Here is a 14,607-nt window from a genome sequence, read left to right on the forward strand (position 1 = left end):
CAAATGTGAGCCTTGATAATTTTTTCGAAGACTTTGCCAAGGATGGAGGTGAGACTGACTGGCCTATAGTTGCCTGGGTCCTCCTTCCTCCCCTTTTTGAAAATGGGGACCACGTTGGCCCTTTTCCAGTCCTCCGGGACTTGGCCCGTGTGCCACGAGCTTTCAAATATTCCCGCCAGTGGCTCTGCAATGATGTCGGCCAGTGCCTTCAGCACCCTCGGATGGAGCTCATCCGGGCCTGCCGACTTAAAGGCATCTAGTTCTTCCAAGTGACTCTGCACCATCTCAGGGTCTACGCATGGTAGTCTGGCGCCTTGCTGCTGCCTCTCTACAACCCCAGTGAGAGACTTGTCGTGCCCCTCACTTAGGAACACTGAGGCAAAGAACTCGTTGAGGAGTTCAGCCTTGTCCCCTCTGTCCGTCACCAATTGTTTCTGCCCATTTAGCACGGGTCCTATTCCTCCCTGGGCCTTCCTTTTACTCCCTATATATCTAAAAAACAATTTCTTGTTGTCTTTTACTTGGGTTGCCATCCTCAGCTCCATGGCAGCTTTGGCCCGTCTAACTGCCTCCCTTCAAGCACGAGCAGAGGAGGTATATTCATCTTTGGTGATCTCTCCATGAGTTTGAGACAGATAGAGGTTAGACCACTCTATCTGTCTCAAACTTCTGTACAGTTCGCAGCACAGCCCCAGGGCTTGGAAAGCTCAGCCGCTGTCTCCAGCTCTGGGAGTGCCCTTTTCCTACCTGCCCGCCTGGCACCAGGCTATTTTGAAGCCACCTCCCACAACTTGCCTCACCCCTAAAACAGACAAACCTTCTCCCCACGGACCATCCAGCCTCACTTCCCCCTCACCCCAGCCCAGAAGCTGCTCCCAGTAACCGTTTTATCAGTGTTCACCAACGCTAGGAGCTGAAGTAGAAAGTCAGGGTGTGGTGGGGGGGACAAGAGGTAGGGGAGGGTAGGTTCACTAGAAGGGTTGTCTGTCTGGGGCTGGGAGGGGGTGGTCAGAAGAATAGCTCCTGGTCCCAGGGGGTGGGGAAGAAAGACCCCATTCCCTCAACCTCCCTCCATGGACCCTGCAACCCCCCCTAATCCTACTAAATCCTCCCAGACCCCACCAACCCCCCTTCAACCCCTGCCTGCCTCCCCTGATCACACTGATCCTTCCTGCAGACCCTACCTGCCCCTCCAATTCCCCAGTCTCTCCTGCAGACTCTGCTAACTCCTACCCTGTGCAGACTCTACCTGCTTCCCCCCAATCTCTTCTGTGGATTCCAACTACCCCCTGATTCCTCACTTCAGACCCCATCTTCCCGCCCTGCCCCATCCCCCTGCTAACCACTTGTTCCCTCTTCCCTTCCCCACCAGAGCCTAGTTGACCCTATACTCCCAAATCTCCCCACATTAATACCCCATCTCAGCTATCTTAGATCAGGTAGCTATTTGTAACTCAAGCTAATCTCTCCCGAACCTCCCCAAGTACCTGTATGCATCCATAATGGGCACTAAGAAATTAATATGCAGTAGCTAGCACATTGTAATTTCACCTTAATAATAATGCATCTTTCTCTTTTCTGTTAGGCTACTGATGCAGATGCTGGAATAAATGGTCAAGTCCATTACAGTTTGGCAAACTTCAACAATCTTTTTCGTATCACAGCAAATGGTAGCATTTACACAGCAGTTAAACTGAATAGAGAAGTAAGGGACTATTATGAACTTATTGTTGAAGCAACAGATGGAGCTGTGGACCCCCGTCGTTCAACATTAACTGTGGCAATCAAGGTTCTGGATATTGATGACAACAGTCCTGTGTTTACTAATGCATCCTACACAGTCTCTGTTCCAGAAAATTTACCCCCTGGCACAGTTTTCTTACGATTAGAGGTGAGCCATTTTGGATTAAAGGTTTGTTCTTTACGTTGTTACTTGTATATGAGGTTAAACATGTTCTCATCTAACCGATTGCTAGTAAAACCAAAGTAAAAGATTAAAAATTATTGGGGAAAAGTGGTACCTAAACTAGCCCATCTTTTGCAAATCTGTGATCTTTGCATGGATGAATGAAAAAATAGACATACATTTTTCATTTCTACAAATTAAAAAAAAAAAAAGAATTTGGAAAGCCAACATGATTTGACAAGCTTTGCCTTGTAAGTACAATATTTTTGAAGTACATTGAAACAATATGTGAATTTTTAAATGTCCATTAAATTTCTATTGTGGTTCCACCATATTGATCCTCAAAGTTTACTGGGTGCATTTACACGAGACACTACTACACTGTCATTACTGCACATTTGGTTAGTTACTTGTATTAGCAAATACTAAATAAATGTGCAGTAACTGGAGTTACTGTGTAGTTGCATTGGCGAAAGTCTTTTAGGTGATGCTAGTGCACAGTAGCCTAATAATACTGCACAGTAACTTATTAGCACTGTCCATGTTGTGATGCACTACTGTGCAATATTTTTCAGGTACTACACAGCCAGCATTTTGTGTAGATGTGTGCACTTTAATAGTTTTAATGCAAAATTTTGTAACTACATGGGAAATATATATGTTATCTTAAAAGCGGCAGCAAGTTTCCCACTGATCACCAAGATAGTTTGAGAAAAAACAATTGGCAATATGTAATTGAAATGAAAGAAACAATGAAAAGACAAGAAAATGAAAAGTTCTTAGTGCTATCAAAGAAATTAAAAGTAGTGGGGAAGAGGAAAGCATAATAATGTAGTTGTCTATGTGTTATACACTATTCGCTTAAAAGTAATTTTTCTTTTCCCCCTCCCCCTTGGTTTACTCTAGGCAAAAGATGTTGACCTTGGTTCAAATGTTAGTTATCGCATACGGACTCAGGAAGTTCTAGAGTTTTTTGCACTGAATAAGTTTACAGGAGAGTTGTCACTTTTGAAGTCCTTGGATTATGAGTCATTTGTTGGCACAGAAGCAACCTTTACCTTCCTTGTAGAAGCCTTTGATATTGGGGGCACTATGCCTCCAGGTCTGGCTTCTGTCACAGTCATAGTAGAGGTAAGTGGCAAACTCTCAGTTGATATCATCCTCTCCTTTGTTACAAAATATTCTAGAAACTCTTCAAGGTGTTTTGATTAATCAATGTCTTTGTTTTCTGCCTATTTTGCCCTGTCTCCTTCACTTTTCTTGTATGCAAAACTGTATTTTTACACAGCAGTAACTTACTTTTGAATGGGTTGAAATAGATAACTATATAATTGCTTTGAACCTTATGCAAGTACATGGTAATGTACTGGTTCCTAGATTTAGGAATTAAAATAAAGATTTGTGAATACTTCATAAATGAATAAACATTTAATTCTTTATGATTCCCAAAAGGTTTAAATATACTTATGGGATTGCTTGCAAAAATGGTGCCAACATTTTTCAGTTTAACGTCTCATAAATAGCAATCTTATAAACAATTCTTATGTATCAATTGCTGATGAAGCACACTATATCTTACATTTCAATTTTTTGCTGCATAAAAATACAGCCTTACAAAGGAAAGTAGCTTTTTTCTTCTTGAACAAAAATATAATCTTTATGTAGTGACTGTCAGTTTGAACTTGAGTATGTAACCTCACATCTCTGTGCTGCTTTAACTTATTCTTCATCTGGCAAATGGGGATAATGGTATTATTTGGAAAGCACTTAAAGATCCACAGAAGGGAGTATTATATAAGAACAAAATAGTTATATTTTTCCTCCTCTTCATGAACTGACTCATGCAGTCACATCTCTGAAGAGAAGCCATTTTAGAATCCTTTATCAGATGATGATTCCTTGATCTTTCATGACTACAGGAGAGGTGGTCCAGCACTTGATTCTTGCTTCACTTTGTGTAGTTTTGTGATAGAATTGCAATGAGCTGAGAGAAATATGGAGATAGGTCATCCACATTTTCTTTATGGAATAAAAGTTGGTATGTTGGCAAAAATGTGAAACTTGCAATTTAGTGCAATAACTTTCATATTTGGAGACCTGAGTTCAGGTATACTTTTGGCTATATCAGAAATCATTATGTTGGTTTTAATGTAGTGGGTGTTTGTCCTCTCTTTAAATTGCTGCAAACTTGTGAATGACTGAGTTTGATTGTCATGTTCTGCTGTACTTAGAAGAATCCTGATTCTGGGAAACATCACTGAGTATTTGCTTTGAAAACAGAAGTGCATTGATTACAAGGTTTTTACAGTCTGTCAACTATTGCCTATACCATTTCTTTTGGACTTCCTTCACTTGCAGATCAGTGATTCAGGTTCAGTTAGTGTTCCATAATAATCCTAATTCTTTTAGCATGCTCTCTGAGTCTGTGCAATCAGAATTTGCCAATCCATTATATTTTTAAGGATAATTTGTCAAAAACTGAACAGATAGATCATTTTGTCTGAAGCTGCTTACTCCAAAAAGGAACTGAATTTTCTTAGGAAGGAATGGAATTCCTTGCAATCCTTAAAAATGGCTTAAAAGAACAGCAATTCATTATTATTTATTGGTGTTACTATAATGCAAATCAAGAACTAAAACTGCACTATGCTATAAGCCATGCAAAGATGAAACAAAAAGATAGGTCAAGATGTCTGAGCTAACAGGCTAGGTATAAAAATTGTGACAACAAATGGCTATACAGAAAAGATGAGGTTGAAAGGGACATCTTCTGACCCTCTGTAACGGCAGTCATGGGTTCTTCATTACAGGACATTTTTAATCAAAATAGGATTTTTTTCTTTCTTTTTATAAGATATATGTAGTGGCTCAAGCAAGAATTTATTCAGGGAAATGCTATGGCATGTATTATGTAGGTCAGATTACATGCTCACAGGGGGCCCTTCAGGCCATGAATATAAGAGGAAAATGATGCAGTATTAATCAATATGACAGATATCCACCTCAAGTTACTGCCAGTCTACCTGGTTTCAAGTTTGTTTTAGGAATTTATGCAAAGGAAGTGTCAAGTAGAGATTTGAAGCAAAATAATTAAATAGCTTTGCAGATGTATTTTGGGTGCTTTTCCCAAGCTGGAGGGGTATGGAGGCTAACACGGTGTTGCTTGTTTGAAAACTTAACAATTTAGTGATAGAACTAGATGTCACAGACTGAGCTGAAGGCATGTGAAGAGCCTCAACTTTCTCCCCACTATTTCAGAAAATCCAGGACCAGCAAGGTAGAATTTTTGCCAACTCCATGAAGGTCTCCCTTTCAGTCATCAAAAAATTATGCCCTCCCACTCCCCCTCCCCACCCCCCGGGCAATTGAAGAGGCGTGCCTGGAGTATCAGTTGCTCTGAGATCACACTTTACTACAGCCAGCTACTAACTCAACAAAACAGCAAATTGATTTATTACATAGAAGAAAATAATTATACAAGAAAAAGTTGGCTATATAGTTTGGAGGCAAAAGACAAAAAACATACAAAATGCCCCACCCTCTTTCCTGACTACCACACAGTCCTTTAGAGAGTCCTACTAAATGAACGGAGCCTGGGATGCTTCCGAGGGTTCTAAGGGAGTTGGCTGATGTGATTGCAGAGCTATTGGCCATCATCTCTGACAACTCATGGCAATTAGAAGAGGTACTGGATGACTGGAAAAGGACAAGCAGAGTGTCCATCTTTAAGAAAGGGAAAAAGGAGAATCCAGGGTAGTACAGACCAGTCAGACTCACCTCAGTCCTTGGGAAAATCATGAAGCAGGTCATCATGGAATCTATTTATAAGCACTTGGAGGAGAAAAAAAGTGATTAGGAACAGATGCCTGACAAACCTGATTGCCTTCTATGACAAGGTGACTGGTTCTATGGATACAGGGAGAGCAGTGAATGTGGTATACGTTTGGAAGCTAAGTAGTATAAATCTTTCCAGACCTTGGCAATATTGACTTCTGTTTAAGCAGGATACTGTTTCTTTAGCATGTGTTGTCCTTCAAAGTAATTGTCCAAACATTGGGAAAACAGTGTATCATTATTTCTTCCCCTTATTACTGCTTTCGTGTCTATTTTATTTTTATTCAGATTTCAGTGCTACAAACTACCATATCATTGCTTTCACCTTAGGCACCAGGCTAAGTACAGATAATCAAAAAAGCCCAAGGGAGAATCAATTCAATCCTCTCAGGTTTCTCTAAGCTATATAGATTGGCCCGTTAATGAACAGAACTCAAGTTAAATCTTCCATTGAGGAAAATGGACAGGTGCCTGCACTAGCTGAGGCCAGAAGGGGGCACGCTTGTCCTCTTCCCAGTGTGCCAGACATTACTGAGGGCATGAGAGTGCAACCAAGCATGGGCTATCCCTCATTGGCTGCCTAGTACATGCCTCCCAAACCCCTGATACCCCCCCGTGGGGTGGGGGGGAACAGAAACCCCCCCTGGTCCTGGCCCCCCTGAGCTGGGGTCTGCTAAGCTCAGGAGTGCTCCACACTTTGTGGGGTTTCCCTGTCCTTGTCTGGCTGGGCTGACTGCACAGCCCTGCCCTCTGCAGGTCTCTGCCTGTGACCCAAAGAAGGGGAGGGGAGAATGAAGCCCCCTGCCATGATCACAGCACCCTTAAGCTGGTATTTGCTGAGCTGGGGGGAGCCCTGTGCTTTCGGGGAGTATCACCTGTGTCTGCTCACCCAGGCCAGCTGCACAGAAGGAAGGATCAGGCTCCACTGCCTTGCACAAGCCTCCTGCATTGCCCAGCAGGTCTTGTCAGCTGCCACTGGTACTAGGCTCTTGCAGGATGTACCAGGCAGCCCAGGGTGCTTATGCCAGGCAGTGAGACCCTATCCTTCCTTCATTCTATGTAACATTCCTGTCCTTGCTACCCAGCACGTCTTGCTGACTGCTGCTAGTGCTGGGCTCCATCAGGATGCACTGGGCAACCCAGGAGGCCTGCACCTGTCAGCAGGACGTGATCCTTCCCTCTATGGAGCTCTCCTATCCCTGCCACCTGGTGCAAGCCCCCCACCCCAGGCTGCCCGTTGTATCCTACTGGCTGCTGTTGGTGCTGGATTCCAACAGGATGTGCGAAGCAGCCCAGAAGGCCTGCATGAGGTATGGGGACCCAATCTTTCCCCCTATAGAGTGCTCCCATCCCCACTGCCTGGCACAAGTCTCCTGGACCACCTGGCACACCCTGTCAAAGCCTGGCACCAGCAGCAGCCAGCAAGATGGGCAGCCCAGGTGGCTAGTACCAGGTGGTGGGGCCTGATGCTTCCTTCAGTGGAGCTGGCCTGACTAAGCAGGGACAGGGAAACCCCACCTGTGGTGCAAGGCTCCCAGCTTAGGAGGGCCAAGACCGGGGGGTGGGGGGCAGAGCTTTGTTCCACCCTTCCCCTTGAAGGTCAGAGGCAAAGACTCATGGGGGCAGGGCTGTGCATCTAGATCTGCCAGCAGGAGAGGTGAAAAGAGAACATCCCATGCCATAGCCCACCCCCTAGCTGGGCAGACCCTAGTTCAGGGAGAGCTTGGGTCCAGGACAGGGATCATTCCTCCACCTCTTCCGTGCTGATCTGACAGGATGTAGGGCTGGGGAGCAGAGGCATTGCTGCATTAGCTCTGTGACATGGGCCAGCCTGGCTCAGCTGAAACAGAGGAGCACTGGCAGAGGCTAGCCTGCTTACTCTGTGAGGGGAGGGAATGGGAGATGGGGGGGCTGCAAAGCATCTTGAGATACCAGAAGACTATGAATTATCTTGATTTGGGAGGGAATCTGGGACAGAAGTTCAATAGACCAGTCTAACTTAAAATGAGAAAATCTGAAACTACATCCATCCAGGTCTATCTTAAACCAGGTTCTACCATTTTGAAACTGTTCCAGTCACTTATACCAGTTTATGTGTAATTTCTGTCCCTAGCCAAAGTCCTAATGAGTCTTCTGATTTTTGGCTGGCAGAATATCACAGTCTTCCAAATGAACCTCTGGCTATAAATTAGTCTGTGGTCAGAGAATATAATTTTGTTTTAAATTCTGCTCTCAGTAAAATATACAAACTAGAAACAGCAAATTCTATCCATTTTAAAAATAAATTCCAAATTTTAGAAACTGACAAGTCTAACTTGTTCCATGTTTCCTTGTGGCCTTCCACAACAGAGGCATAATTTGTTTCAGATTGGAAATTCACTGTGTCTGAATGGGTTGAATAGTTAAAAAAAGGTGACTGAATTCGTCACCCGTCCTAGTGGGCAGCCCAGGTGGCTAGTACCAGGTGGTGGGGCCTGATGCTTCCTTCAGTGGAGCTGGCCTGACTAAGCAGGGACAGGGAAACCCCACCTGTGGTGCAAGGCTCCCAGCTTAGGAGGGCCAAGACCGGGGGGTGGGGGGCAGAGCTTTGTTCCACCCTTCCCCTTGAAGGTCAGAGGCAAAGACTCATGGGGGCAGGGCTGTGCATCTAGATCTGCCAGCAGGAGAGGTGAAAAGAGAACATCCCATGCCATAGCCCACCCCCTAGCTGGGCAGACCCTAGTTCAGGGAGAGCTTGGGTCCAGGACAGGGATCATTCCTCCACCTCTTCCGTGCTGATCTGACAGGATGTAGGGCTGGGGAGCAGAGGCATTGCTGCATTAGCTCTGTGACATGGGCCAGCCTGGCTCAGCTGAAACAGAGGAGCACTGGCAGAGGCTAGCCTGCTTACTCTGTGAGGGGAGGGAATGGGAGATGGGGGGGCTGCAAAGCATCTTGAGATACCAGAAGACTATGAATTATCTTGATTTGGGAGGGAATCTGGGACAGAAGTTCAATAGACCAGTCTAACTTAAAATGAGAAAATCTGAAACTACATCCATCCAGGTCTATCTTAAACCAGGTTCTACCATTTTGAAACTGTTCCAGTCACTTATACCAGTTTATGTGTAATTTCTGTCCCTAGCCAAAGTCCTAATGAGTCTTCTGATTTTTGGCTGGCAGAATATCACAGTCTTCCAAATGAACCTCTGGCTATAAATTAGTCTGTGGTCAGAGAATATAATTTTGTTTTAAATTCTGCTCTCAGTAAAATATACAAACTAGAAACAGCAAATTCTATCCATTTTAAAAATAAATTCCAAATTTTAGAAACTGACAAGTCTAACTTGTTCCATGTTTCCTTGTGGCCTTCCACAACAGAGGCATAATTTGTTTCAGATTGGAAATTCACTGTGTCTGAATGGGTTGAATAGTTAAAAAAAGGTGACTGAATTCGTCACCCGTCCTAGATTATTATTGTGCTTAACCACCTCTCCAGAGAATAAATGCTTCCCCAAACTAGAAGATATCTTTTCCTGTCTCTAATTTTTACACTGTTTCATAGGTGAAATGTAGGAGGGGCGTGGGGGTGGGGGACATGTCCCCACCTGATATTGGCTGGCGCTGGCTGGGGGGGGGGGGGGGGGGGGCCGGGGGGGGGTGGGGCCTCCAGGCAGTGAGACCCTATCCTTCCTTCATTCTATGTAACATTCCTGTCCTTGCTACCCAGCACGTCTTGCTGACTGCTGCTAGTGCTGGGCTCCATCAGGATGCACTGGGCAACCCAGGAGGCCTGCACCTGTCAGCAGGACGTGATCCTTCCCTCTATGGAGCTCTCCTATCCCTGCCACCTGGTGCAAGCCCCCCACCCCAGGCTGCCCGTTGTATCCTACTGGCTGCTGTTGGTGCTGGATTCCAACAGGATGTGCGAAGCAGCCCAGAAGGCCTGCATGAGGTATGGGGACCCAATCTTTCCCCCTATAGAGTGCTCCCATCCCCACTGCCTGGCACAAGTCTCCTGGACCACCTGGCACACCCTGTCAAAGCCTGGCACCAGCAGCAGCCAGCAAGATGGGCAGCCCAGGTGGCTAGTACCAGGTGGTGGGGCCTGATGCTTCCTTCAGTGGAGCTGGCCTGACTAAGCAGGGACAGGGAAACCCCACCTGTGGTGCAAGGCTCCCAGCTTAGGAGGGCCAAGACCGGGGGGTGGGGGGCAGAGCTTTGTTCCACCCTTCCCCTTGAAGGTCAGAGGCAAAGACTCATGGGGGCAGGGCTGTGCATCTAGATCTGCCAGCAGGAGAGGTGAAAAGAGAACATCCCATGCCATAGCCCACCCCCTAGCTGGGCAGACCCTAGTTCAGGGAGAGCTTGGGTCCAGGACAGGGATCATTCCTCCACCTCTTCCGTGCTGATCTGACAGGATGTAGGGCTGGGGAGCAGAGGCATTGCTGCATTAGCTCTGTGACATGGGCCAGCCTGGCTCAGCTGAAACAGAGGAGCACTGGCAGAGGCTAGCCTGCTTACTCTGTGAGGGGGGGGGATGGGAGATGGGGGGGCTGCAAAGCATCTTGAGATACCAGAAGACTATGAATTATCTTGATTTGGGAGGGAATCTGGGACAGAAGTTCAATAGACCAGTCTAACTTAAAATGAGAAAATCTGAAACTACATCCATCCAGGTCTATCTTAAACCAGGTTCTACCATTTTGAAACTGTTCCAGTCACTTATACCAGTTTATGTGTAATTTCTGTCCCTAGCCAAAGTCCTAATGAGTCTTCTGATTTTTGGCTGGCAGAATATCACAGTCTTCCAAATGAACCTCTGGCTATAAATTAGTCTGTGGTCAGAGAATATAATTTTGTTTTAAATTCTGCTCTCAGTAAAATATACAAACTAGAAACAGCAAATTCTATCCATTTTAAAAATAAATTCCAAATTTTAGAAACTGACAAGTCTAACTTGTTCCATGTTTCCTTGTGGCCTTCCACAACAGAGGCATAATTTGTTTCAGATTGGAAATTCACTGTGTCTGAATGGGTTGAATAGTTAAAAAAAGGTGACTGAATTCGTCACCCGTCCTAGATTATTATTGTGCTTAACCACCTCTCCAGAGAATAAATGCTTCCCCAAACTAGAAGATATCTTTTCCTGTCTCTAATTTTTACACTGTTTCATAGGTGAAATGTAGGAGGGGCGTGGGGGTGGGGGACATGTCCCCACCTGATATTGGCTGCCGCTGGCTGGGGGGTGGGGGGGGGTGGGCCAGGGGGGGGGACATGCCCCCCCCTGATATTGGCTGCCGCTGGCTGTGGAGTGGGGGGTGATGGCCAGGGGCGTGATGGCCTTTGCCCTCCCTGAGAATGTGGGGGTGCCGAGAAAAGCGCCAGCAGCACTTCCAATAGCGGTGGTTATTAGCTGCCACGGGACCCTCCCTCCCCCTCCAGTTGGTGATTGGCCACTGGGGGACCCTCCCAGGTTGGCGATCGCTTGCTGGTGCACCCCAGCATCAGGAGGCACCAGTCCTCCATGCACTGTTTGTTAACATATTATGCTTATTATTATTTAAAACCATTGTTATGGTAAGATAGCTTTATAAAGTTAAAGAGAAGCTAAAGTTAACTTTTCCCAGTTCATACCATTGTTAGTTAAATAATACATACAGCTAAATTAATATTATATTAATATTTATCAAATGATGCCTCTAAGGGCCCTTCCAGAGCTGCAGGAAAGGTATGATGGGATCAGATGCATGATCCACACAATCGTACTTCCTGCCATAGCTACACATGCATATTTGGAGGTGTGACTGTGAGATCACACGTCACATCCTCTCACACCTTATTGCCAAGGCAGGGAGAGCCCAGGATCCCTTCCTCTGAACTAGTCAGGAGCGAGCTCCCATGATTGGGAGCTCCCTCAACTGATGGGACTTCCAGCTGCAGACATGCTCCAAGCATAAGCTGCAGATTCCCAGCTGCAAGGATGCCTGGAGTGCCCCCTGCAGCGGAAGCCTTTGCATGGGGAACATCTACAGCTGGAAGCTCTGTCAGCTGATGGGGATCCAAGCTGCAGGGGCATGTTTTCCTGTGGCTGGGAGCCTGGGTCATCTGTGAGCTCCCAGGTTTAGAGGGGCAAATGAGCTCCTGATCAGCTGATGGGGCTCACAGCCATAGGGGCTCCTGGCCACATGTTCAATTAAAGGCATGATAGGAATGAGCCACAAAGTTATTACACAATTATTGTGGAATAAGTTTGTAGCTTAGCCCTCCTTTTATTATGCTATTAATCATTTGAATGTGTGGTTGGGTAGTTAACTGGTTAATTGTGGCCTAAGCGAAATGTGTGGCAGGGGCCTAAAGAACTGAGTACATAATGATTTCCTCTTTTTATTCTTAACATAATTGTGTCTCTGCTATCTTGTACTCCCTCACTAGTTTTTTGCAATCTCTTGTCTCTTATTTTAAAGTGATGTACAAAACCTCTGGAGCAGAAGTTATTATTTTTTTTAAGTATAGTACCTAGCATAATAGGGCCCTTCTCTGTAATCAGGGAATTCTGTGACCTAATACATGACAAATAAATAATAATTGTATACATTTCAGGACAATCCATATAGCAAGTTTGCCTACTAGCTTTGCTTAATACTCTGTGCATGCATCTACATGAGATGCTGAATGCGCAGTAGCCTGGCACTACTGCACAGTAGTCTCACATGGCAAAACCTGTGCTGAGATGCTACTGCATGGTCACCTCATTTAAAAGGCATTCACCAGTGCTGCTGCACAGTACTCCAGTTACTGTGCATTTATTTAGTACTTGCATATATAAGTATCCTATATATTGCATATAAATGTGCAGTAATGACTGGGAGTGTAGACACTCCCATACTGGGGCATACTTTTAGCAGTCTGTAATACTGAAAATATCATAGAAAGAATGAATTTCCCAGTCTAGTGTGATATACTAATACACATCAATAAACAGATTGTTCTACAAGTTTGTCAACAGTACCCAGAGTATCCAAACCACAGCTGTCAAATTAATTTTCTGTGACAAGTATGACATTGAAAAAATATCTCACTTTAAGTACTCTTACTTCTTTACTGACAAGAGTTTTATTTTTGGACAGTTGTTAGACATTGAAGAAATGTTCATATTGAAGCTTGAGGAGAAAATATTGTAGCTGTCACTGTTTTGCTAAAAGCATGTCTACATGACTTGTGTCATCTGGGATTTTGTATAGACTGTTTTATGGTCAATTTCATGTTATAATAAGTCCACAATACTTTGTATCCAGGTAAAAACCTATCCATGTGAAGCATTCTTTTCGTGAAGCATGCGGATTTTTAATAAACAATAATTTCCAATTCAATTTATAAAAGGAAAATTAAACAGTACTAGTAATAGTTTAATTACAGCTTTTTGCCAAAACAGTACAATAAATGAACAATAAAAAGTATATATAATAAAATATTGTTTATAATGAATACATTTTTGCTAAATCATAAAAAAATTACTTTGAAAATAATACATGATTGAAATTGGGTCAATTTCAATTTTCAATTAAAAATACTATGATTAGTACTGTAAATTATGTAGTTGCTTTAGGTGTGTAATTGAAAAGAATTAATAAAATAATAAATGGCCAAATTATAGTCATAACATTTAGTCTTAATGAAGTCAACTGATGGCACACATGGGTACTAATCAATATGAGTAAAAATTGCTGAATTGGAGGCTTTTACATACTATATCTATGTTTATTGTTTTTTCAAAAATAATGGTTTTAGGAGTACATTTGGATTTCTTCACCATATTGCCATCCCTGGATAAATTCTTAACACATTCCTTTACTTACAGAGAATTATTTGGAGATTTCTTTACAAAGAAACAAAAAAAACCCCTTCCATTGAAAATTTCTTTACTGAATTGGTTGCTGTTTAAGTTACTCATTTGGCATTGCTCATCTCTGCGTAGTCACTCATACTTCCTTTGCATTCAAGTAAAAAAATCCTTATCATCACAGAAATACAAAGTTCTAACTAAGCTGTATTACAGCTTATTTTTCAGTTTGGTGGATAAACTGGGTTTTTTAAAGGGAAAACAAGGAAAGTGCTTGGTGGAATGAAAAATTTCATTCAGCTCCAAATAGTATATTTATTTTTTGGTCATTTGTAATGAAGTGAATGAAATGAAAGGGTATACATGCACAAAGCTGGAACTAGTGGTGTTTGCCTCTCAACTAGATATCCAGTTGTTAGGACACTGGTTCAAGGTGTGGGAAGCATGACTTCATATTTTTCCATGACACTTGAGAGAACTTGAACAAAGGCTATTGACAATCTAAGATGGTACTTAACCATCAAACTTGAAAAATAAATTGAGGGGGTTGTACTCATTCCTTTGATGATAATGTGCCACTTTTTAAGAAATCCATAGGTAATCATTGAGGCAAAGTGAGAGAAACTCACCAGATCAGTGGTTAGACCCCTCAAGTACAAGGTGGTTCCACCTTGAGTTTTAGCCCCTGCTTAATAATTTTTCATGTAGCTCAGGAAGAATATTCAATATAAAATATAAGACAGATATACCAACTTAACAATATAAGTGTGATTAATTTAAGTTTTTTAAGGCACGTTTGAAGGACTTTAAAGTCCAAAGCAGAGGAGGAAATGGAAAAAAAAAATCCCATCTCCTTTTTGTGAAGATATTACTTGAAGTGAAAGAGTGATACTGTTTTAAATCTATACATTGATACATGTAGCAGTGTTGTAGCATGATTATTGCCTTAATGGTCCATGAAATATATAAGAAGCAAGATTTGTGAGATTATTGGACCAACTGTGTAGTTGGGAGAGATATTAGACAAGTTTCAGGCACAGAAGGT

At 43.5% G+C, this 14,607-nt stretch overlaps 1 protein-coding gene across 1 annotated transcript in view; it reads left to right on the forward strand.

Moving 5' to 3' along the window:
• The window catches only part of PCDH15 (protocadherin related 15), a 922,022-nt gene that overhangs the window by 646,959 nt on the left and 260,456 nt on the right, over positions 1–14,607 (forward strand). The window contains exons 20-21 of the mRNA XM_025203355.1: positions 1,586–1,891; positions 2,813–3,037. Of these exons, the coding sequence (XP_025059140.1) occupies positions 1,586–1,891; positions 2,813–3,037 (531 nt within the window). The remainder of the gene's footprint in view (positions 1–1,585; positions 1,892–2,812; positions 3,038–14,607) is intronic.

The sequence above is a fragment of the Alligator sinensis genome, unplaced genomic scaffold (assembly GCF_000455745.1).
Source record: "Alligator sinensis unplaced genomic scaffold, ASM45574v1 scaffold543_1, whole genome shotgun sequence".
Lineage (NCBI taxonomy): Eukaryota > Metazoa > Chordata > Crocodylia > Alligatoridae > Alligator > Alligator sinensis.